This window comes from Chlorocebus sabaeus, chromosome 5 (assembly GCF_047675955.1).
Source record: "Chlorocebus sabaeus isolate Y175 chromosome 5, mChlSab1.0.hap1, whole genome shotgun sequence".
Classification (NCBI taxonomy): Eukaryota; Metazoa; Chordata; class Mammalia; order Primates; family Cercopithecidae; genus Chlorocebus; species Chlorocebus sabaeus.
This window is the reverse complement of record NC_132908.1, coordinates 70,712,894-70,737,180: the sequence shown is the minus strand read 5'-3', so window position 1 is coordinate 70,737,180 and position 24,287 is coordinate 70,712,894. Positions and strand designations below refer to the sequence as shown.

The 24,287-nt window shown below is 54.1% G+C and overlaps 1 protein-coding gene across 12 annotated transcripts in view; it reads left to right on the top strand.

Moving 5' to 3' along the window:
• The first annotated feature begins 1,684 nt into the window (after positions 1 to 1,684).
• The window catches only part of FCSK (fucose kinase), a 28,021-nt gene continuing 5,418 nt past the window's right edge, over positions 1,685 to 24,287 (top strand). For 2 of the 12 annotated variants that reach the window (XM_007993658.3, XM_007993674.3), the window contains exons 1-21: positions 1,920 to 2,204; positions 5,514 to 5,576; positions 8,625 to 8,730; positions 8,919 to 9,010; positions 10,927 to 11,030; positions 11,382 to 11,533; positions 12,850 to 12,900; positions 14,644 to 14,769; positions 15,697 to 15,769; positions 16,189 to 16,286; positions 16,690 to 16,770; positions 17,659 to 17,778; positions 17,940 to 18,111; positions 19,419 to 19,531; positions 20,072 to 20,173; positions 20,283 to 20,453; positions 21,674 to 21,738; positions 22,113 to 22,483; positions 23,204 to 23,414; positions 23,600 to 23,766; positions 23,862 to 24,083. In XM_007993658.3, the coding sequence (XP_007991849.2) occupies positions 8,683 to 8,730; positions 8,919 to 9,010; positions 10,927 to 11,030; positions 11,382 to 11,533; positions 12,850 to 12,900; positions 14,644 to 14,769; positions 15,697 to 15,769; positions 16,189 to 16,286; positions 16,690 to 16,770; positions 17,659 to 17,778; positions 17,940 to 18,111; positions 19,419 to 19,531; positions 20,072 to 20,173; positions 20,283 to 20,453; positions 21,674 to 21,738; positions 22,113 to 22,483; positions 23,204 to 23,414; positions 23,600 to 23,766; positions 23,862 to 24,083 (2,539 nt within the window). In that variant the 5' untranslated portion in view covers positions 1,920 to 2,204; positions 5,514 to 5,576; positions 8,625 to 8,682. The other 10 variants (XM_038008280.2, XM_007993660.3, XM_038008279.2 and 7 more) reach the window with 10 other exon arrangements.

Genomic DNA, 24,287 nt, shown 5'->3' with positions numbered 1-24,287 from the left:
AAAGGCACCTGAGACTGGTCTCAATCAATTTACAAGTTTATTTTGCCAAAGTTAAGAACGTGTGTACCTGGGAGACAGGTCTGTACCTTTCTCCAAAGATGACTTTGAGGGCTTCAATATGAGAAAGGTCAGATATTGGGGAAAGAGGAAATTTTTTTTTTTTTTTTTTTGAGATGGAGCCTTGCTGTGTTGCTCAGGCTGGAGTGCAGTGGTGCAATCTCAGCTCACTGCAACCTCTGTCTCCCGGGTTCAAGCGATTCTCCTGCCTCAGCTTCCCAAGCAGCTGGGACTACAGGCACGTGACACCACACTCAGCTAATTTTTGTATTTTTAGTAGACAGGGTTTCACCATATTGGCCAGGCTGGTCTCAAACTCCTGACCTTGTGATCCACCTGCCTTGGCCTCCCAAAGGGCTAGGACTACAGGCGTGAGCCACTGCGCCTGGCCTGAAAGAGGAAATTTTTTAAAGGCATGGGTAGGTAAGAGGCAAATGCATTCTTCTGAGCCTTTGATCAGCCTTTCACATGTGAGAGGGGGATAGCGGACTAGCCACTTATGCTTTCATCTAGCTTAGTGAATTTGCATCTTTACATAAGAAAAAATATGCCGGGCGCGGTGGCTCAAGCCTGTAATCCCAGCACTTTGGGAGGCCGAGACAGGCGGATCACGAGGTCAGGAGATCGAGACCATCCTGGCTAACACGGTGAAACCCCGTCTCTACTAAAAAATACAAAAAACTAGCCGGGTGTGGTGGCGGCACCTGTAGTCCCAGCTACTCGGGAGGCTGAGGCAGGAGAATGGCGTAAACTCGGGAGGCGGAGCTTGCAGTGAGCTGAGATCCGGCCACTGCACTCCAGCCTGGGCGACAGAGCCAGACTCCGTCTCAAAAAAAAAATAAAATAAAATAAGAAAAAATAAACATAGGGCAGAGGAAGCAATGAGATATGCATTTGTCTCACGTGAGCAGAGAAATGACTTTGAGTTCTGTCAAAGCCCAGCACCTGTGAAGATAAGTGATCAATTTACATTGCTAGAGTGAAATTCCACAGAACTGTTTGAGGGTACAGATTTTGGGGTACACACGAATTTCCTAAGTGGGCAAATTGTGAGAGCCGGGCCATATCTAGCTTTTTTATCTTTGTAGTTATCTTGTTTAGGAATAAAATGGGAGATAGGTTTGCCTGATGCAGTTCCCAGCTTGACTTTTCCCTTTGGCTTAGTGACTTTGGGGTCCTGAGATTTATTTTCCTTTCACATAGTAACCTAGAGAGAGACACTCAAGAATATTTCCAATTTTCATCTATGACAATCAATGCTACCATTCACAACTTTCCCGAAAGCTCCGCAGATCCTCTCCCCACTACGGAGTTGGAAAGTTTCTTCGCAAAGGACCCACGTGATGAAACCAGCGCAAACTCTTCTAACTGCAAATCCAATGGCAGCTGCTTCCGCTTGGGCAAATTGTGATTTTTTTCCCCCTTCATCAGTGGATTTCTCTCCCGAGGAAAGCGACAGCTCCTGGTGCCGTCCAGAAGGGGTTAAAAAAACAAACAAATAAACAAACCCAAACCAGAAAACAAACAAAAAAGCAACACATTAACCTGGATCCCCGAGTCCCAGAAAAAGGGCCTGTGTCTTTAAGGCGCATCGGTCCTCTGGGAGTTGTAGTTTCGTGGGTCCTGGAGCGGCCCTCTTCCCACCTCCCTGCTGGATCGCAGCCCCGCGCACTTCAGGAAAGCGCTGCCCCGGCCACCCACGCTGGCCTGTGCGGTGGCTCCGAGAGTGTCTTATACCAAGCGGGGGCCCGGCCAGGCGGGGCGCGGAGGTGAAACTACATTTCCCAGCGTGCGCCGCGAGGGTCGCGCAGCCCTGCGCTAAAGAGCCCGCTCCGCCGAGCGCCGGGCTGCTGCAGGTACGTCAGTCCGTGAGGGTCTCCGCAGGGCTTCTGCGCCCCAGCAGCTTCCCGGTGCACCCTCACTGACTGGGAGCACCGAGTCGAGCCGCGGGCCACCCGGGTCCTGACAGGGAAGAGTCCCCAGGGAGCTTTGCGGTGTCCCCGGGAGCCCACAAGGGTTTCGGCGCTCCGGCGTTCCGTTGGCCTGGGTCTTCCAAGGAGCCCCGGGACCCGGCTGGTGTGGCGGGACCTGCGGGCGGCTGGGACCGGGAGGGATGCGGACCTCAGAGGATCCTCACCTTGAAGCAGGTGGGACTCTGGATGCCGGCGCTGCTCTGATTTTACTTTGAGGCCGCTTCTCCTGTCTCAGTTTACCCGGCCAGGGCTCAGTATTATGCACGAATCTCAATGATACGCTGTTGGGTAATTTACAACACGATTTTACTCCCAATTAACTTCTTTCGGTCTGTTATTTCAGAAGGCAGCAAATCAGAGTTCTCCGTGAGCTTTTTTTTCCTCTTTAAAGTTATAAAATGTGCAGTCCCTGACCCACTTGTCTTCAAAAGGTTCATATGAAGAGTTCTTAGTACTTTATTCTCTCTCTGACTCCCCAACCCTATCCCAGTCTTGGACAGACTGGGGGTGAGGACACTAAAAATATTTCAACTTGATCTCAGCAGATGAGGCTCTGTTGAACGTGGGTAGAGGCCGGGTGCCAAAGCTCATGCCTGTAATCCCAGCTACTTGGGAGGCTGAGGCAGGAGAATCTCTTGACCTCAGTAGGTGGAGGTTGCAGTGAGCCGAGATCACCCCACTGCACTCCAACGTGGGCGACAGAGCGAGACTATGTCTCAAACAAACGAACAAACAAAAAACGAACCTTAGGGCCTTAGGGCACACTTTCTCAGTACCTCTTGAGATTGTGTAACTCCAGCGAACTATTAATTAAAAACAAAACAAAACAAAAAAAACCGGGTGAGGTGGCTCACACCTGTAATCCCAGCACTTTGGGAGGCCGAAGCTGGTAGATCACCTGTGGTCAGGAGTTTGAGACCATCCTGGCCAACATGGTAAAACCCTGTCTCTACTAATAATACAAAAATTAGCTGGGCGTGTTGGTGCACGTCTGTAATCCCAGCTGCTTGGGAGGCTGAGGCAGGAGAATCGCTTGAACCTAGGAGGTGGAGATTGCAGTGAGCCGAGATCACGCCATTGCACTCCAGCCTGGCGACAGAGTGAGAGTCTCTCAAAAAAAAAACAAAAACAAAAACAAAAAACAAAAAAGCCAGGCATGGTGGCTCACACCTATAATCCCAACACTTTGGAAGGTCAAGGCGGGAGGATTACTTGAGTCCGGGAGTTGTAGGTCAGCCTGGGCAACAAAGCGAGACCCTATCTCAACAAAAAATAAAAACTAGCAGGACTCACGCATAGTCCCAGCTACATGGGAGGCTGGGATTGGAGGATCGCTGGAGCCTAGGAGTTTGAGGCTGCAGTGAGCTGTGATCACACCACTGCATTCCACCCTCTGGTGACAGAGAGGGACCCTGTTTCTCAAACACAAAACAAAACAAAACAAAACAAAAACCTAGCCTGCCTGTACTATTAAAAGAATGGCAAAAGGCAAAATTACTTTTGTGCCAACCTAATGGCTATGTTTCTGCTTTTTTTTTTTTTTTTTTTTTTGAGACTAGTCTTGCTCAGTGGCCCAGGCTGGAGTGCAGGGGCGCGATCTCGGCTCACTGCAAGCTCTGCCTCCCGGGTTCACGCCATTCTCCTGCCTCAGCCTCCCAAGTAGCTGGGACTACAGGTGCCCGCCACCACGCCCGGCTAATATTTTTTACAATTTTAGTAGAGACGGGGTTTCACCGTGTTAGCCAGGATGGTCTCGATCTCCTGACCTTGTGATCCACCCACCTCAGCCTCCCAAAGTGCTGGGATTACAGGTGTGAGCCACAGCGCCCGGCGTTTCTGCTTTTTAAACTACACTTTTCTTGTCTAGAGCTTCAGTGAGATAAGAGCCAATTCTTAGCACTGATGGGTAGGTCGTATGAAGTGACACTGATGTGCCTTTGCCATAGTGCCTGAGAAAAGCACTCCATATGTATTGGCTACCTGTATCATTTTACCTTTTGTGTTAATCTCTCAGGGGATGCCCCTTAGCCTTGCTTGATTCCCTAGGCCTTCTCTGATTTTTTTCTTCTTCAGGGCAATCTTTAACTCAGAGAATGTTTGAGAGCTTCCAGTCCTTCCCCTTCAGGGACAGGTTAAACTTTCCTGCTTCCTTGCCTGGCTGGAAAGATCTGTCATTCATTGAGCCACTGGTGTGTGCCACATACTTTACATTGTATTTCATGTTGAAAACAGTCCTGGGAAGTTGATGTCTTTGGCCTTAAATTTCAGATTAGGAAACTGAGGCTTAGAGAGGTTAAGCAACTGCTGGGCGCAGTGGCTCATGCCTGTAATCCCAGCACTTTGGGAGGCCGAGGCGGGCGGATCCCAAGGTCAGGAGTTCAAGACCAGCCTAGCCAGCATGGTGAAACCCCGTCTCTACTAAAAATACAAAAAATTCTCCAGGCATGATGGTGGGTGCCTGTAGTTCTAGTTCCTCGGGAGGCTGAGGCAGGAGAATTGCTTGAACCTGGGAGGTGGAGGTTGCAGTGAGCCAAGATCACGCCACTGCACTCCAGCCTGGGCAACAGAGCGAGATTCCATCTAAAAAAAAAAGAAAGAAAAAAAGGTTAAGTAACTTGCCTAGGATCCTACAGGAAGAGGTAGAGATGGGGACAGAGCCTTTTGGGACTGATACTCAACCCAGGACTGTTCCTCTGCCCCTGTCATTAGTAAGGGATACCCTCCCCACTCTGACCATGGCCTGTCACCTGCCCATGCCTCTTCAGCACTATGCTGAGATGAAGACTAGGCTCAGACCTTCTGGGCCACTGGACTCTCTTTGGGGCATTTCTTTCTTTTTTTTTCTTGAGTCAGAGTCACTCTGTTGCCCAGGCTAGAGTGCAGTGGCACGATCTTGGCTAACTACAGCCTCCGCCTCCTGGGTTCAAGTGATTCTCCTGCCTCAGCCTCCTGGGTAGCTGGGACTACAAGTGCACATCACTACACCCAGCTAATTTTTGTACTTTTAACAGAGATGGGGTTTTGCCATGTTGGCCAGGCTGGCCTTGAACCCCTGACCTCAACTGTCCACTTTGGCCTCCTAAGGTGCTGGGATTCCGGACGTGAACCACCACAGCCTGCCATTTCAAGGATTTCTTTCTTGCTGTCTTTTTTTTTTTTTTTTTTTTTTCCCCAGACAGGGTCTGGCTCTGTTACCCAGGGTGGAATGCAGTGGTGCCAGCTTACTGCAATCTCTGCCCCCAGGGCTGAAGCAATGCTCCCGCCTCAGCCTCCTGAGTAGCTGGGACTATAGCACAGTCACTATGCCCGGCTAATTTGTGTGTGTGTGTGTGTGTGTGTGTGTGTTTGGTAGGGATGGGGTTTTGCCATGTTGCTCAGGCTGGTCTCAAACTCCTGGGCTCAAGCAATCCATCAGCCTTTGCCTCTCGAAGTGCTGGAATTATAGGTGTGAGCCACCGTGCCTGGCCTCTTGCTGTCTTTCAGTGCCTTTGCTTGGAACCAGATAACATTATCAGCATCAGCTGAATAAGAATCCAGAAGACCCAGGTATGTTGCCACTTTGACTATTCCTGGCCTCTGTGAAGTGGAGATAATAGGAGATAATATTTATCTTGCAGGGTCTAAGGGTGTTGTCAGGATACAAAAAATCACAGCACCTTAACTGTGGTCCAGAGTGCTCAGTCCTAGTGGCTTTTCCTTCCTTCCTTCCTTCCTTCCTTCCTTCCTTCCTTCCTTCCTTCCTTCCTTCCTTCCTTCCTTCCTTCCTTCCTTCTTTCCTTCTTTCCTTCCTTCCTTCCTTCCCTCCTTCCCTCCTTCCCTCCCTCCCTTCTTTCCTTCCTTCCTTCTTCCTTTCCTTTTCCTTTCCTTTCTGAGGCAAAGTCTCACTCTCACCCAGGCTGGAGTGCAGTGGAACGATCTCGGCTCACTGCAACCACTGCTTCCCAGGTTCAAACGATTCTCGTGCCTCAGCCTCCTGAGTAGCTGGGATTACAGGTGCCCACCACCGTGCCCAGCTAACTTTTGAATTTTTGGTAGAGATGGGGTTTCACCATGTTGGCCAGGCTGGTCTCAAACTCCTGACCTCAGGCGATCCACCTGCCTCGGCCTCCCAAAGTGCTGGGATTACAGGCATGAGCCACCGTGCCCGGCCTATTAATTTTAATTTAATTTATTTTTTAGACAGAATCTCGCTCTGTCACCCAGGCTGGAGTGCAGTGGCATGATCTTGGCTCACTGCAACCTCCACCTCCCGGGTGCAAAGGATGCTCCTGCTTCAGCCTCCTGAGTAACTGGGATTATAGGTACCTGCCATCATGCCTGGCCAATTTTTGTATTTTTAGTAGAGACAGGGTTTACCATGTTGGCCAGGCTACTCTTGAACTTCTGAGTTGAAGTGATCCGCCTGCCTTGGCCTCCCAAAGTGCTGGGATTACAGGCGTAAGCCACTGTGCCTGACCTCCTAGTGGCTATTACTAAAATCATCCCTCCCTTGTATTTGGTTAGGGTTTGTCATAATTATAATAGATAATACATACTGAGCTGTTTACATATATTTACTCCTTTTGTACTTCAGCTCTACAAAGTAGGTTTATTGTAGTGGTTGAGCAAGTGGACCCTGTAGTAGCCTGGGAAGCATGAATTTAAAAATTAATTAATTAAAAAAAAAAGGCTGAGGCAGGAGGATTGCTTGAGTCCAGGAGTTTGAGACCAGCTTGGGCAACATGGCAAGACCCAATCTCTTAAAAAGAAAACAAATAATGAAAACATTAGCTAGGCATGGTGGCGTCTGCCTATGGTCCCAGCTATACAGGAGGCTGAGGTAGCAGGATTGCTTGGGCCTGGAAGGTTGAGGCTGCAGTGAGCTATGATTGCACCACTACACTCCAGTCTGGGTGACAGATTGAGACCCTGTCTTTAAAAAAAAAAAAAAAAAAAAAAAGTAAAAAAGGCATATATAAAAAGAGGCTGGGCATGGTGGCTCATGCCTGTAATTCCAGCACTTTGGAAAGCCGAGGCAGGTGGATCACCTGAGGTCAAAAGTTTGAGACCAGCCTGGCCAACATGGTGAAACCCCATCTTTACTAAAAATACAAAAATTAGTCAGGCGTGTTGGCACGTGCCTCTAATCCCAGCTACTCGGGAGGCTGAGGCAGGAGAATTGCTTGAACCCAGGAGGTGGAGATTATAGTGAGCTGAGATTGTACCACTGCACTCCAGCCTGGGGGATACAGTAAGATCCAGCTCAAAAAGAAAAAAAGGGAATAAAATGGATACTCTGGAAAAAAAGTTTAGTATCAAACTTGGCTCTGCCACTTGCTAGCTTTGGCAAGTTATTTCATCTCTCTATGCTTCATTTCTTCTTGTTTGTTTGTTTGTTTGTTTTGTAGATTCAAGGTCTCCGTATGTCGCCCAGGCTGGTTTCTAACTCTTGGGCTCAAGTGATCCTCCTGACTTGGCCTCTTGGCCTCCCAAAATGCTGGAATTACAGGCATAAGCCACCACACCCAGCAATTTCTTCATCGTTTTTTTTTTCTTCGAGATAGATTTTTGCTCTTCTTGCTCAGGCTGCAGTGCAATGGTATGGTCTCGGCTCACTGCAACCTCTGTCTCCCAGGTTGAAGTGATTCTCCTGTCTCAGCCTCCCAAGTAGCTGGAATTACAGGTGCCTACCACCGCACCTTGCTAATTTTTGTATTTTTAGTAGAGATGAAATTTCGCCATGTTGACCAGGCTGGTCTCAAACTCCTGACCTCAGGCAATCCGCCCGCCTCAGTCTCCCAAAGTGCTGGAATTACAGATGTGAACCACCGCATCTGGCCTCTTTTTTTTTTTTTTTTTTTTTTTGGAGATGGAATCTCGCTCTGTCACCCAGGCTGGAGTGCAGTGGTGCAATCTCAGCTTACTGCAACCTCTGCCTCCCAGGTTCAAGTGATTATCCTGACTCAGCCTCCCGGGTAGCTGGGACTACAGGCAAGTGCCACCACACCTGGCTAATTTTTGTATTTTTGGTAGAGATGGGGTTTCATCATATTGGCCAGGCTGGTCTGGAACTCCTGACCTCGTGATCTGCGCACTTTGGCCTCCCAAAGTGCTGGGATTACAGGTGTGAGCCACCACGCCCGGGTGGCAGTGCAGTTCTAAGACAGTGCAGTTCTACGCTGCCTGCCAGAGGAGTCTGGAATCTCACAGGAATAGGTCTATTTCAGTGTGCCAGCTGTGCTCAGTCATTAGTTTTGAGAAGGTGGGTTGGAAGTGTGGCCTTCATGTAAACAAGGTGGGAGATTCAGATCGTAGCAGCTGGGGGCATCTGTTAGTTAAACTCCCTGCTGCAACTGACCTGAGGGTTAGAGGTGCCTACAGCCATATGGTGAATTGGTGGCAAAGTTGGAGGGAGAGCTTGGTGGGTGTCCTGGGAGAAGCCTTCACCCTCAAGTGCCTGGCTGGGATTTCTAGCTGGAATTTCCCCTCTGGTTTTCTCTTCTGGGCTGAGTAGGGAATGGAGCAATTTCTGTTACTGACAGAGGCTTTTCCTGAAGGTGTGGGTGTTGCTGAGTGGTAGTGTCCTGTCAGCCTTTTCTCTTCTGGTGGCAGCAGAGCCTGGCACAAGAAGAGCCTGTGGCTGAGCTTCAGGTTTCCTGTCACTTTGGCTGGGATGTGGGCTGACCACCAGATGCGTGCTCAGGGCGCAGCTCAGCCAGTGGTGAGCAGCTTACTTGCGTGGTCTTTTCCCATGCTGAGCTTTCAGGGCTGGAGGGAGGAAGTGGGGGTGCTGCTTTGTGGGACAGCAGTGGGAGCCCTGCCAGAGGTGAATGTGCAGGTACTCCTGGGGACTCATTGGTCTCGGGGAGGCCAGGGGCTCAAGAGTCAGATTGGTTTTCCATCTGGCAGGTTGGGGGAGACAGGGGTAGAGGTGAAGCCGAATCTTTGGCCTTGTTTTGCCCCTACTTGCTGAGAGTGCCCTGGAGGAAGATGGCGGGCAGGTAGGGCTGCAGCCCCCGCTGGGCTGGATGAGACCCCTGGGAAGGGAGGTCCCTGAGTGCCCGCTCCTGCAGCTCTGTGTGCATATGTGCTCCCCACAGCTGCCCCCTCTCCAGGGAACCCCCATCAGCTTGAGGAGCCTGAGGGGTGGGGTTAGGCATTTGCTCTCAACCTCCTTTCCCCCTTGCTCTGGGTGGCCCCAACTCTTACCCTATCCTGCTGCCCTCCCTTCCTCCTTCCTGGGCACACTCCCTGGGGAAATGGCACCCATCCACATTTTGTAATGTCAGCAGACACGCTAACCGTGTGACCCACTCGTCCGCCTTGGTGTCCGCCTAGAGAGATGAAATCTTCTGTTCACACGAACCTGTCTCCGGAGGTTCATAGCAGGACTATTCATATCTGCCAAAAACTGGAGACAGCCCAGATGCTCTTCAGTGGGTAAATGGAGAGACATGCGGCCCGCCTGTGCGAGGGAACACTGCTCCTCCGATAAAAGGCTCGGGCCATGGATATGCGCAATGGCTTGGATACGTCTCAGAGGCATCATGTTGGATGAACGAAGATAATCTCAAGAGATTATATTCCATTTTATTTGACTTTTTTTTTGAGGTCTTGCTCTGTCAACCAGGCTGGAGTGCAGTGGAGTGATCATGGCTCACTGCAGCCCTAACCTCCTGGGCTCAAGCAGTCCTCCCACCTTGGTCTTCCAAAGTGCTGGGATTATAGACGTGAGCCACTGCACCTGTCCTGGCCTTTATTTTATTTTAGTTAATTAATTAGAGATAGGGTCTTGTTCTGTGACCCAGGCTGGAGTGCAGTGGTACAATCATAGCCCACTGCAGCCATAATCTTCCAGGCTCAAGCAGTCCTCCCACCTTAGCTTCCTGAGTAGCTGGGACTACAGGCACACGCCATCACACCTGGCTAATTTTTGTATTTTTAGTAGAGAAGAGGTTTTGCCATGTTGGCCAGGCTGGTCTCGAACTCCTGACCTCAGGTGATCTGCCTGCCTCAGCCTCCCAAAGTGCTAGGACTGCAGGCATGAGCCTCTGCGCCCGGCTGACATTTTTTTTTTTTTTTTTTCTTTGAGACAGAGTCATGCCCTGTTGCCCAGGCTGGAGTGCAGTGGCGCGATCTTGGCTCACTGAAAGCCCCGCCTCCTGGATTCACGTCATTCTTTTGCCTCAGCCTCCGGAGTAGCCGGGACCACAGGCAGTTGCCACCACGCCTGGCTAATTTTTTGTACTTTTAGTAGAGACGGGGATTTCACCGTGTTAGCCAGGTTGGTCTTGATCTCCTGACCTCGTGATCTGCCCGCCTCGGCCTCCCAAAGTGCTGGGATTAGAGGCATGCGCCACCGCGCCCGGCCCCGGCCGACATTTTTTAAGTCGATGAAACTAGCTTTAGAGAGCAGATCAGAGGTTGTCAGGGGTTAGGCGGGGAGGAGAGGTTGCACGAGGAAGTTTGTCCGAATGTAGATAGTGGTGATACCAACACGAATCTATACACATGTTAAAATCATAGATTGTATGCAAAAATAATTAATTTTGGCCGGGCGCGGTGGCTCAAGCCTGTAATCCCAGCACTTTGGGAGGCCGAGGCGGGTGGATCACGAGGTCAGGAGATCGAGACCATCCTGGCTAACATGGTGAAACCCTGTCTCTACTAAAAATACAAAAAAATAGCCGGGCGTGGTGGCGGGCGCCTGTAGTCCCGAGCTACTCAGAGGCTGAGGGAGGAGAATGGCGTAAACCCGGGAGGCGGAGCTTGCAGGGAGCCGAGATCGCACCACTGCACTCCAGCCTGGGTGACACAGCGAGACTCCGTCTCAAAAAAAAAAAAAAAAAAAAAAAAAAATTAATTTTAGTTATGACAGTTTAACAAATAGTCATATCTACCCATATTGCCGTCTCAGGAAGCCCCTCTGCTTGGCCAGAATGGAGCAGCCAAAGGGAGTTGATTGGACGGTCGTCATCCTGACCTGCCAGTACAAGGACAGTGTCCAGGTCTTTCAGAGAGGTAGGGGACTCCCCCTTCCCACCTTGCCCCTAATGGAGAACCTCCCTCCCCTTCCTGGCTATGTCCCTCCAACACCAGGTGCCAGGCCAACCTGGGTTCAAACCCAGATCGCACTTCTCCCTAGCCATGTAACAGCATACATGGCATGTCATTCCTTGTGTCTCAGTTTTCTCATCTGTAAGATGGAAGTAATAGGACTTCTCTCACTGAGTTGGGTGAAGATCTAATGGCCTTCTATATGGAAAGCTAAGTCAAGGAAGATCAAACACTGATGATCAATAGGCTTGCTCAGGTGCTTTGGGCCAGGGCAGAGAGCTGGGGGTCAGGTCCCAGTGTCTCTTCTGACCCTAGAACTGGAAGTGCGGCAGAAGCGGGAGCAGATCCCTGCTGGGACGCTGTTACTGGCCGTGGAGGACCCAGAGAAGCGTGTGGGCAGTGGAGGAGCCACCCTCAACGCCCTGCTGGTGGCTGCTGAACACCTGAGTGCCCGGGCAGGCTTCACTGTGAGTGCTCACCAGGGCCACCTCCCTGGTCCATGTCCCTGCTGGAACCAGGTCATTTCTGAGATCCCCAGCTCCTCTGGCTCCATTGCCCTGGCTAATTCAGCATTAGCTTCCGCGTTGGCCTCAGTTTTTGTTTCTGTAAATTGGGTGGACTCATCTTTGCCTTGTTGTCTAAGTGAGGGCAGAAGGCAGGGCCAGCTTTTGCAGTGTTTTTAGAGAGTTGGAGCCAATATCTCAAAGTGAGGCTTTCTGGCTTCTCTTGAAACATTCAAAGCTCTTGCTAGTCAGGGCTGTCATCCCCACATGGCAACTAACTGTTCACTGGAACTGAGATGTGACTGCCTGCTTTGGGCAGAGCATGTGAGTCAGCATCCCACTGGTCCCGTGTCTCCTGTGCAACCAGCCACTTCACCTGGTCACCTCATCTGCATAGCACCTTTGTGTGCAGAGTGAGGGTAGGCACAGGCTTGGACATGCTCTGCAGAGGGAGATGGCACCAGCAGGGGAGGGGACCACTGTAGTTGCTATGGAGCTGACTCCCCAGAGTCACCCAGCCAGGCCCCAGTTGTTGTTGCCTATAACCTCCCCTTCAAAACAGATAGCAGAGGCCAGGCGCGGTGGCTCATGCCTGTAATCCCAGCACTTTGGGAGGCCGAGGTGGGCGGATCACCTGAGGTCAGGAGTTGAAGACCAGCCTGACCAATGTGGTGAAACCCCCTCTCTAATAAAAATACAAAAATTAGCCGGGCCTGGCTGCTCACGCCTGTAATCCCAGCTACTCGGGAGGCTGAGGCAGGAGAATCGCTTGAACCCGGGAGGCAGAGGTTGCAGAGAGCCGAGATCATGCCACTGCATTCCAGCCTGGGCAACAGAGCAAGACTGCATCTCAAAAAAAAAAAAAAAAAAAAAAATTAAGAGGTAGCCAGGCGTGGCAGTACACACCTGTAGTCCCAGCTAGTTAAGAGGCTGAGGTGGGAGGCTCACTTTAGCCTAAGAGACCGAGGCTACAGTGAGCTGGGATCATACCACTGCACTCCAGACTGGGTGACAGAGTGAGACCCTGTCGCAAAACAGCCAACAACAGCAGCAACAAACCAGGCAGCAAGAAGGTGGCCCAGGTGGAGGGCCCTGGGCTGCCTTATCCAGGAGGGACCAGGGCTACCCCTTGCCTGCCTGTGGCCATTGGTTTGACCTTGCTTTTTGTCCCTTGGGTACCTGAGTGAATTTGTGTTGGGGTCTCTCTCTGGATTGGAGGGTACCATCCTCCAGGGCCTCTGCCTGAGGCCTCTGTTCACAGGGCTTTCCCACTCCTGCAGGTGGTCACATCCGATGTCCTGCACTCGGCCTGGATCCTCATTCTGCACATGGTAAATGAGCTTTGGGGCAGGGGCCAAGCAGAAGGCCAGAATCCCAGTTCGTGGAGTTGAGCAGGACTTCAGGCATGTTCTGCCACAGTGGTGTGCAAGGTGAAATCTGGAAGATTCTAAATGTCTAAAAATTGTGAATTGGCTAAATAAATACCACGTATTTTCCCAGCAGAATATCAGATTAAAAGGTCCATCTAGGGCTGGGCATGGTGGCTCACGCCTGTAAATCTCAGCACTTTGGGAGCCCAAGGCGGGAGGATTGCTTGAGCCCAGGAGATTCAGACCAGCCTGGGCAACATGGTGAAACCCCATCTCTATAAGAAATACAAAAATTATGGCCGGGCGCGGTGGCTCAAGCCTGTAATCCCAGCACTTTGGGAGGCCGAGACGCGCGGATCACGAGGTCAGGAGATGGAGACCATCCTGGCTAACACGGTGAAACCCTGTCTCTACTAAAAAATACAAAAAACTAGCCGGGCAAGGTGGCGGGCGCCTGTAGTCCCAGCTACTTGGGAGGCTGAGGCAGGAGAATGGCGTGAACCCGGGAGGCGGAGCTTGCAGTGAGCTGAGATCCGGCCACTGCACTTCAACCTGGGCGACAGAGCGAGACTCTGTCTCCAAAAAAAAAAAAAAAGAAATACAAAAATTAGCTGCCATGGTAATGCACGCCTGTAGTCCCAGCTCCTCAGGAGGCTGAGGTGGGAGGATCACTTGAGCCTGGGAGGTTGAGGCTGCAGTGAGTTATGGTTACACCACTGCACTCCAGCCCGGGTGACTGTCTCAAAAAATAAAAATATAGGCTGGGTGCAGTGGCTCACACATGTAATCCCAGCACTCTGGGAGGCTGAGGCGGGCAGATCACGAGGTCAGGAGTTCGAGACCAGCCTGGGCAGCATGGGGAAACCCTGTCTCTACTGAAAATACAAAAAATTAGCCAGGCATGGTGGTGCATGCCTGTAGTCCCAGCTACTTGGGAGGCTGGGGCAGAAGAATCACTTGAATCCAGGAGGCAGAGGTTGCAGTGAGCTGAGATCACGCCATTGCACTCCAGCTTGGGTGACAGAGCAAGACTCCATCTCAAAAAAAAAAAAAAAAAAAAAAAAATATATATATATATATATATATATATATATATCCATCTAACTCTTTGCATTGATTAGAATCCAGGGTTATCAGCTCTATGACCATGGGGAAGTCACTTAACCCTTTTTAGGCCTCAGTTTCCTCCCAACGTGGATATGAACATTCTGAGACACTACATGTAAATGCTTAAAACAGGGCCTGGTGGCCGGGCACGGTGGCTCATGCCTGTAATCCCAGCAATTTGGGAGGCCAAGGTGGGCAGATCACTTGAGATCAGGAGTTTGAGACCAGCCTGACCAACATGGTGAAACCCTGTCACTACTAAAAATACAAAAATTATCCAGATGTGGTAGTACACGCCTGTAGTCCCAGCTACTTGGGAGGCTGAGGTGGAAGAATTGCTTGAACCTGGGAGGTGCAGCTTGCAGTGAGCTGAGATCGCGCCACTACACTCCAGCCTGGGCAACAGAGCAAGACTTCGTCTAAAAAATTTCAGTGCAATGCAATGCAATGCATAATATAAAAAATATATTGTAGGAGAAAATATCAAGAGAACATTTTTTATAAGCCCTCCACTGGATGGCTTTCTGCCTGCAAAGCTGATGAGGTGGCCTTGGGCTGTCTGCACCGGGGCTTCCTCACCAGTCCCCCCACTCCCAGGGTCGAGATTTCCCCTTTGATGACTGTGGCAGGGCCTTCACCTGCCTCCCTGTGGAGAACCCCGAGGCCCCTGTGGAAGCCTTGGTCTGCAACCTGGACTGCCTGCTGGACATCATGACCTATCGGGTAAGGCTGGGTGGTGACCCCTAGTGCCTTGTCTCAGGTAGAGCCACTTCCCTCCCCCTGTTCCCCAGCTATGATCTATGCTGGCTCAGCTGGGGGGCCCCAGGAGGAATGGTTTTGAGGGTGCCTAGTGTTAGTTAAGAGCTTCGGCCGGGCGCAGTGGCTCAAGCCTGTAATCCCAGCACTTTGGGAGGCCGAGACGGGCAGATCACGAGGTCAGGAGATGGAGACCATCCTGGCTAACACCGTGAAACCCCATCTCTACTAAAAAAAAATACAAAAAAACTAGCCGGGCATGGTGGCGGGCACCTGTAGTCCCAGCTACCCGGGAGGCTGAGGCAGGAGAATGGCGTGAACCCGGGAGGCGGAGCTTGCAGTGAGCTAAGATCTGGCCACTGCACTCCAGCCTGGGCGACAGAGTGAGACTCCGTCTCAAAAAAAAAAAAAAAAGAGCTTCAAGAAGTTAGTTGTGTCTGGGGGCAGTGGCTCATGCCTACAATTTCAGCACTTTCAGAGGCCAGGGTGGGAGGATCACTTGAGGCCAAGAGTTCATGACCAGCCTGGGCAACACAGCAAGACCCCCTCTCTACAAAAGAATTTTTTAATAATTACCTGGGCGTGGTGGCATGCACTTGTAGTCCCAGCTACTCAAGAGGCTGAGGCAGGAAGGTCACTTGAGCCCAGGAGTTTGAGGCTGCAGTGAGCTACGGTCTCACTACTGCATTCTAGCCTGGGTGACAGAGTGAGACCCTGTCACAGTAACAACAAAAAAGTTAGTCACATGGGAGAAGCTGTAAACCCGGGTCAGCCAGAGGGCGGGGCAGACCAGGTCTTGGAGGCCCCTGTTACTTCAACAGCACAGTATCCTTGAGGGCAGGTGAAGGGCTGGGTCAGACACCAGCTGTGTTCTGTCTCCTTCCCCCGCCGCAGCTGGGCCCGGGCTCCCCGCCAGGCGTGTGGGTCTGCAGTACCGACATGCTGCTGTCTGTTCCTGTAAATCCTGGTGAGCCTGAGACTACCTGGGACCACCTTCCCTCGTCACAGCCACAGCGAGAAGCCAGCTCTGCCTTTCTTCGCCCACCTTGCCTCTGGGCCTGCCCCACTGCCCTGTTAGATGGGAAGCTGGAGGGTGTGGAGAATGAAGCCCGGTGGAGTCAGGGCTTCTCCTGCTGTGCCTCAGTCTGTCTGTCTATAGGATGGACAGAAGCAGCCCTGCCCCTTCTGCCCCACAGGGTTCTGCGGAAGAACTTTGGCAGAGGAGGGTTGTCATTTTCCCAGGGGAATGTCCATTTGGCTTGGAAGCCGTATTTCCCTTTAGAGGCGCCCGGGTGCCCCAGCCCTGGGCTCTTGCTTCCTCCTGGTGGGGGACTCCCTGCCCTGGGTCGAGGCCCCTGGGAGCCGTCTGACTGCCCCACCCCACAGGGATCAGCTGGGACAGCTTCCGGGGAGCCAGAGTGATCGCCCTCCCAGGGAGCTTGGCCTACGCTCGGAATCATGGCGTCTACCTCACTGACCCCCAGGTAGTTTCCCTGGGGGCAGTGGAGCCGACTGGGGCAGCCTTCCCCCTGTCACTGGTCAACCTCTCATCCTGGATTTCTTGGCATGCTCCTGAATCCAAGGAGTTTCCTTCATGGCAACGGCGCCAGTGCTCTCTCACTCTGGCCAAAAATACATTTCACACTGTCCGCCTGCCTGGTCTCTGTGCCCGGTCTCTGTGCCCGGGCTCAGGGCTGCGAAGATATTTAAAGCCTGTCCTCCGCCATCATGGAGTAGAAATCTCAGGCCTCCTGAGAACGCCAGCAACTGCCAGCCTTGCATCTTCAGCTTTGCTTTGAAGAACGCCCTTGCTGCTACCTGTGGCTGTGGCCTCCTTCCAGATCCCTTCCTGCTCCCTCCCCTGATTCTGTTTCTCCCTGCATATAGGGCCTCGTTTTGGACATTTACTACCAGGGCACCGAGGCAGAGATTCAGCGGTGTGTCAGGCCTGATGGGCGGGTGCCACTGGTATGGCTGCTGGGCCCAGGTTGTGGAGCTTTGGGGACCTTATGGGATGGGGAGGGAGGGTTTGTCTTCCTTCAATTCCTTCTGGAAGCCTCCAGGACAAGCTAGTGCTAGAATCTGAGGACAGGGTAGTCTTGAAATTCAGGGTCTTGTCCTGAACCAGAAAGGCTAGAACCAGGTGTGCACGGTGGCTCATGCCTGTAATCCAAGCACTTTAGGAGGCTGAGGTGGGTGGATCAGTTGAGGTCAGAAGTTCGAGACCAGCCTGGGCAACATGGTGAAATCTTGTCTCTACTAAAAATACAACAGTTAGCTGAACATGGTGGCGTGTGCCTGTAATCTCAACTACTTGGGAGGTGGAGGCTCGAGAATCGCTTGAACCCAGGAGGTAGAGGTTGCAGTGAGCGGAGATCATGCCACTGCGCTCCAGCCGGGGTGACAGAGTGAGACTCTGAATCAACCCCCTGTCCGCTGCAAAACAAAACAAAACAAAACAAACCTCAAAAGCTCAAACACAAAAAGGAAGCCTAGAACCAGAATGTGAGCAAGTTAAGGAGTGCGACGGGAGGAGGCCTAGAGCCAGACTCTGGGAATGCTTCCAGCATGAGGGGCAAGGATTGGAGAGGCGGGGAAATCTGGGAGTGGGCCACTGTGAGGGTAGAGAGCTGGGTTCGGGAGGAGGCCTGACAGTTGAGGGGGTCCCAGAAGGTGCCTTGGTGGGAGCTGCCCCAAAGAAGCCTGGAGTCTGGGTGCTGGAGTGGTCAGAAGGCGACACTCCCTGCCTGGTGTGGCACTCAGCTTCACGTGGCCCGTCTGCATGTGCCCTCCCTGACTTGTACCAGGGCCCGGTCCAGGGCTCTCCATCTCTGATCCTTTTGGGGTCCCTTCCAGGTCTCTGGGGTTGTCTTCTTCTCTGTGGAGACTGCCGAGCACCTCCTAGCCACACACGTGAGCCCGCCCCTGGATGCCTGCACCTACCTGGGCTTGGACTCTGGAGCCCGGCCTGTTCAGGTGACTGGGGGAGGGCAGCTGGGGGGGCCTGGCCTGGGGATGAGGCCACTTCCCCTCTCCGGGGCAGAGTCTCCACAGACGGGATGGCCCTGGTTTAGCCTCAGAACTTGGGGGCTAAACCCCTGCCACGCCAATAGCTGTGCTTCTTCCCCTTCCCCCAGCTGTCTCTGTTTTTTGACATTCTGTACTGCATGGCTGAGAACGTGACCAGGGAGGACTTCCTGGTGGGGAGGCCCCCAGAGTTGGGGCAAGGCGATGCGGATGTAGCAGGTTATCTGCAGAGTGCCCGGGCCCAGCTGTGGAGGGAGCTTCGCGATCAGCCCCTTACCATGGGTGGGTACTGCCTTTCAGCTCCCTGGGGTGGGGAGACCATGGGAGTGAGGACCCCAAGAATGGAGCTGCTCACTGCATGCGGGGCCAGGCAGCCTAGCACAGGGACTGGGCAGTTCCCCTGTCCTGTGCCAGAGCCCTGCACTGAGCTACCTCCTTCCCCTTCCTGTCTTCCTTTTGTCTCATTCCTAGGCTCTCCCAGCCTGTTCACTTTGTTTGTTTTGTTTTTTGAAATGGAGTCTCTCTCTGTCGCCCCGGCTAGAGTGAGGTGGTGCGATCTCAGCTCACTGCAACCTCCGCCTCCTGGGTTCAAGCGATTCTCCTGCCTTAGCCTCCTGAGTACCTGGGATAATAGCCGTGCATCACCACACCCGGCTAATTTTTGTATTTTTAGTAGAGATGGGGTTTCACCATGTGGGTCAGGCTGGTCTTGAACTCCTGGCCTCAGGTGACCCGCCTGCCTCAGCCTCCCAAAGTGCTGGGTTTACAGGCATGAGCCACCATGCCTGACCCTAAGCTGTCTACTTAACTTTCTTTTCTTTTTTTGAGACAGAGTATGGCTCTGTTGCCCAGGCTGGAGTGCAGTGGTGCAATCTTGGCTCACTGCAACCTCTGCCTCCCGGGTTCAAGTGATTCGCCTGCCTCAGCTTCCTGAGTAGTTGGGATTACAGGTGCGTGGCACCATGCCTAGCTAATTTTTTTTTTTTTTTTTTTTTTTGGTTTGAGACAGAGTCTCGCTCTGTTGTTCAGGCTGGAGTGCAGTGGCACGATCTCGGCTCACTGCAAGCTCTGCCTTCCAGGTTCATGCCATTCTCCTGCCTCAGCCTCCCAAGTAACTGGGACTACAGGCGACTGCCACCACACCTGGCTAATTTTTTTTTTGTATTTTTAGTAGAGATGGGGTTTCACCACGTTAGCCAGGATGGTCTCGATCTCCTGACCTTGTGATCCGCTTGCCTCGGCCTCCCAAAGTGCTGGGATTACAGGCGTGAGCCACCGTGCCCGGCCATGCCTGGCTAAGTTTTGTATTTTTAGTAGAGACGAGATTTCACCATGTTGGTCAGGCTGGTCTTGAACTCCTGACCTCATGATCTGCCTGCCTCGGCCTCCCAAAGTGCTGGGATTACAGGTGTGAGCTACCGTGCCCAGCCAACCTGCCTGCTTTCTAGCTGTGTGGCTTTGGGCAGTTCCTGACTCAGTTTCCCCTAACAGGCTCATTGCCACACCTGCCCCCATGTGTCTCTGCTGCTGGGAGGCCAGCCTGAGTCGCAGCAGGCATGGGGTTGGGGTCCGTACTTATGTCTTTACAGCCTATGTCTCCAACGGCAGCTACAGCTACATGACCTCCTCAGCCACTGAGTTCCTGCACAGCCTCACACTCCCCGGGGCTCCTGGGGCCCAGATTGTGCACTCTCAGGTGGAGGTGAGACCTCCCTGCCCCTCTGGTGCCTGCTGGGTGCCTGGGGTCAGGTGGGATGTGGATTCCCGGGAAGACAATAGCCGGCCTTGGAACAGATGGCCTGAGTGCAGGTGTTACCCCCAGCTTACTCATGAAGTGCTGGAGGCTCAGAGAGGCTAAGTAACTTGCCTAAGGCCACACAGCCAGTAAGTGACCAAGTCAGGATTCTGCATGGAGCTTACCTGATTGAGAAGCTAAAGAAGACCTTTCTTTGGGGTCTGCCTGGGGTGACAGTGGTGGGCCTGGGTCAGTGCTGTGCTGCTGAGAAAGGGGACAGGTAGGGTTCAGAGGTGGCCCCCAGGGTGGCCGGGTTGGGTGTAGCTGGACAGGTGGGATGGGAATAGGCCTCAGGCTGGGGCCAAGGCAGGTCCAGAGAGGAATCTGGGGGCTGCGGGGCAGGGGAGCAGTAGGCCTGGACGCTTCGCCCCCAGATGCTTGGGTTGGGAGGAGAGTTGAGGCAGCCCTGGCCCTCGACCCTCATGCTCTTCCTACCCGGCTGCACAGGAGCAGCAGCTCCTGGCGGCTGGGAGCTCTGTGGTCAGTTGCCTGCTGGAGGGCCCTGTCCGGCTGGGTCCCGGGAGTGTCCTGCAGCACTGCCACCTGCGGGTGAGGCCTGAGCGCGTGGGCATATTGGGGCAAGGGTGCTGGCATCCCGTGTGTGTTGGGGGGTGCTGGGTGCCTGCCCACCCAGGATGTCTGCCCTGTCCCCCGCCAGGGCCCTATTCACATAGGCGCTGGCTGCATGGTGAGTGGCCTGGACATAGCCCACTCCGAGGCTCTGCATGGCTGGGAGCTGCATGACCTTGTCCTGCAGGGACACCGTACGCGGCTACGTGGCTCCCCAGGCCACGCCTTCACCCTTGTTGGCCGTCTGGACAGCTGGGAGGTAGGCAGTCGCCCTGCATTCCCTCACCCCCATCTTCAGGCTTTGGGGAGCCCCAAGGAGTCCTGGCCCCCACCCCACGGCGGGGTTCTCTGAGCACTGGTCCGTGGGACAGGCTGTGAGGAGGGTAGGATGTAGGAAGAGAGGATGAGGGAGGAGGTAGGGTGAGGTTAGGCTGTGAGACCAGCAGAGTCTCCACAGGCTTTCTCCCTCCTTGCATCTGCTCAGCCAGCTGGGCTGGGTGGGGATTTGTTTTTTTTTTTTTTTTTTTTTTTTTTGGAGATGGAGTCTTGCTCTATCACCCAGGCTGGAGTGCAGCGGCCCAATCTCAGCTCACTGCAACCCCTGCCTCCCAGGTTCAAGTGATTCTCCTGTCTCAGCCTCCCAAATAGCTGGGACTACCAGCGTGCACCACCACGCCCAGCCTAGTACAGATGGGGTTTCGTCATGTTGGCCAGGCTGGTTGGGTGGATTTTTTTTTTTTTTTTTTTTTTTTGAGATGGAGTCTCACTCTGTCGCCCAGGCTGGAGTGCAGTGGCGCGATCTCGGCTCACTGCAAGCTCCGCCTCCCGGGTTCACGCCATTCTCCTGCCTCAGCCTCCTGTGTAGCTGGGACTACAGGCGCCCGCCACCACGCCCAGCTAATTTTTAAATGTTTTTTAGTAAAGACGGGGTTTCACTGTGTTAGCCAGGATGGTCTCAATCTCCTGACCTCGTGATCTGCCCACCTCGGCCTCCCAAAGTGCTGGGATTATAGGCGTGAAGCCACCGCGCCCAGCTGGGTGGAGATTTTTATCCCCATTTGGCAGGCTAGAGACTGAGGTTCAGAGAGGGAGGTAACCCGCCTTGGGCTGCAGCCAGTTGTGGTGGGTTGGGCCTGGAACCCAGGGTTCTGCTCCAGATTTCAGGCACCTCAGCAGGAGTGTTGGAGCTGCAGGGCTGAAAGCAATTTCAGAAATTGCTCCATGGCTGGGTGTAGTGGCTCACGCCTGTAATCCCAACACTCTGGGAGGCCGAGGTGGGAGGATCTCTTGAGGCCAGGAGTTCATACCTGCAGTGAGCTGATTGCACCACTGCGCTCCAGCCTGGGTGGGTCAAGTACGTGCTTTGTCTGTCTTTCTTCCCTCACATGAGCACTTGAGCAGCTCCTGGACCCCTGGCCTAGTGTCTCTAACCCTTTCCTGTGGCCCCTGCAGCCCTGACTGCTTCCTCCTCTCCCCCAGAGACAGGGGGCAGGCACATATCTCAACGTACCCTGGAGTGAATTCTTCAAGAGGACAGGTGTTCGGTAAGGTGGACACCCCTAGGGTCTCTGTGACCTGGGCAGCTGGGGTGACTGCTGTTTTTCGAGGTGTGTCTCTCCCCTGCCCCAGAGCAGCACGGGCCGGGCCCTGCTACCATCCAGGGGCCTGGGTGGTTTTGAGATTCTCTCCAGTACTTTCCCCTGGGCAGCTCCCAGTCTCTGGCTGTGCTGACTTTGGCATTCTTGTTCAGCGGTCTGGGAAAGGATGCCAGGCAGCCTGGCCCCAAACCTGAATTGCCCACTTGTGCTACCTTGGAGGAGACTGTCCTGTCCCCATGAACTGACAGGTAGCTCAGGGCTTGGGGAGGAGACTGGAGCTTTTGCTTCCCTCCTGGGAATGTGCCTTCTCCCCACATCAGAGCCTGGGACCTGTGGGACCCTGACACGCCGCCAGCAGAGTGCTGCCTTCCCAGCGCCCGCCTCTTTCCTGTGCTCCACCCTTCGAGGGACCTGGGACCCCAGGACCTGCTGTGGATGCTGAACCGCCAGGAGGATGGGGGCGAGGCCCTGCGAGCCTGGCGAGCCTCCTGGCGTCTGTCCTGGGAGCAGCTGCAGCCATGCCTGGATCGGGCTGCCACGCTGGCCTCTCGCCGGGACCTGTTCTTCCGCCAGGCCCTGCATAAAGCGCGGCATGTGCTGGAGGCCCGGCAGGACCTCAGCCTGCGCCCGCTGATCTGGGCTGCTGTCCGCGAGGGCTGCCCCGGGCCCCTGTTGGCCACGTTGGACCAGGGTGAGTGTGTGGGCTGGTAGTGCTGCAGAGTCAGGCCAGGGGCACCTGCCCTCCCTGTCCTCTGGGCCATCCCCTGAGGGGACTAGGGGGCCATGAGGTGCTCAAGCAGGGAAGGGGCATGCTGGAGTTTACTTTTAGGATTCTGGAAGGCCTCATCCTTGTCAGTGGGGTTTGGTCAGAGGTTGAGGCCTGGCAGCTGAGCTCTAGGTCCTAGGCACATCGGCAAACCCTGCATGTTCTGTACCGGGTGCCGGGATGTGGGTGCAGAGCGTGGGGAGGGGACAGGGCCCCCAAGGGACATGGTCAGTTCTGCATGAGGTCCCAGGCACACTGCTGGGGGCCCACAGCCTTAGCCTCCTAGGCCGTACCTCGTGGAAGGTCCCAGGGACCATGGACATGATTGGTATTGAAGCTACTCACCCAGAGCCACATGGCTAGCTGGTGGTGAGGCTGAGCCCAGAGCCTGAGCTCTTCACCACTATGGGAGTCCTGGGTGGGGCTGAAGAGACACCTTTGGGCTGGGACTCTGGGACTGGCAAGACGAGAGGATCTCTGCCAGGCAGAGAGGAGGGGTGCAGTTACAGTCAAAGATACATTGTGGGCAAAAGCCAGGAGGTGTGAGGGGTCTGGCGCATTTGGGGACTGTTGAGTAGCCTCTCAGGGCAGAGGATTTTGAAGACAGGCCTCCTCCCCTGCCACCCCCAATTCCTGGTCCCTCAGTTGCAGCTGGGGCAGAAGATCCTGGCGTGGCGGCGCGGGCACTGGCCTGTGTGGCGGACGTCCTGGGCTGCATGGCAGAGGGCCGTGGGGGCTTGCGGAGCGGGCCAGCTGCCAACCCTGAGTGGATGCGGCCCTTCTCATACCTGGAGTGTGGAGACCTGGCAGCGGGCGTGGAGGCACTTGCCCAGGAGAGGGACAAGTGGCTAAGCAGGTGGGTACTAACAGAGGTCAGATCCCTTGGATATGCCCCTGGCTATCTGGGAAGTGGCCGCTGATGGATGAAGCCCAGAGAGAGGTGGGGCACCGTTGGGTACCCCAGGACAGTCAGGTCCCCAAAGCCAGGCAATCTGCCTCCAGCTTGGGCTGCATGCCGCCATCCCACCCTCCTTTTGGCAGGCCAGCCTTGCTGGTGCGAGCGGCCCGCCACTATGAGGGGGCTGGGCAGATCCTGATCCGCCAGGCTGTGATGTCAGCCCAGCACTTTGTCTCCACGGAGCCAGTGGAGCTGCCGGGACCTGGGCAGTGGGTGGTGGCTGAGTGCCCGGCCCGTGTGGATTTCTCTGGTGAGCCCCTTGTGGCAGGTGGGGGTGAGGGTACCTGCCCCAGAGCCAGGCTGGCAGCTTCTGTGACCAACTTGAGTCTTGCCACGCTGCCGTAGGGGGCTGGAGTGACACGCCACCCCTTGCCTATGAGCTTGGTGGGGCTGTGCTGGGCCTGGCTGTGCGAGTGGATGGCCGCCGGCCCATTGGAGCCAGGGCACGCCGCATCCCGGAGCCTGAGCTGTGGCTGGCGGTGGGGCCTCGGCAGGATGAGATGACTGTGAAGATAGTGTGCCGGTGCCTGGCTGACCTGCGGGACTACTGCCAGCCCCATGCCCCAGGTCAGGCACCCTGAGACCTCTGCAGGTGGGGCTGGCACACATGGCCAGCTAGGGGTGGGGGGCAGAAGCTAGAGACTGCAAGCCACTGGGGTCTGGCGTGAGGAGCCAGCCAGTCTGGCTGAGGAGCCTGAAGGGAAGGAAGGGGCTGGGAGTCAACCTGCATAGGCACCTACAGACACAGGAAGTAGAGATGACATGTGTCCC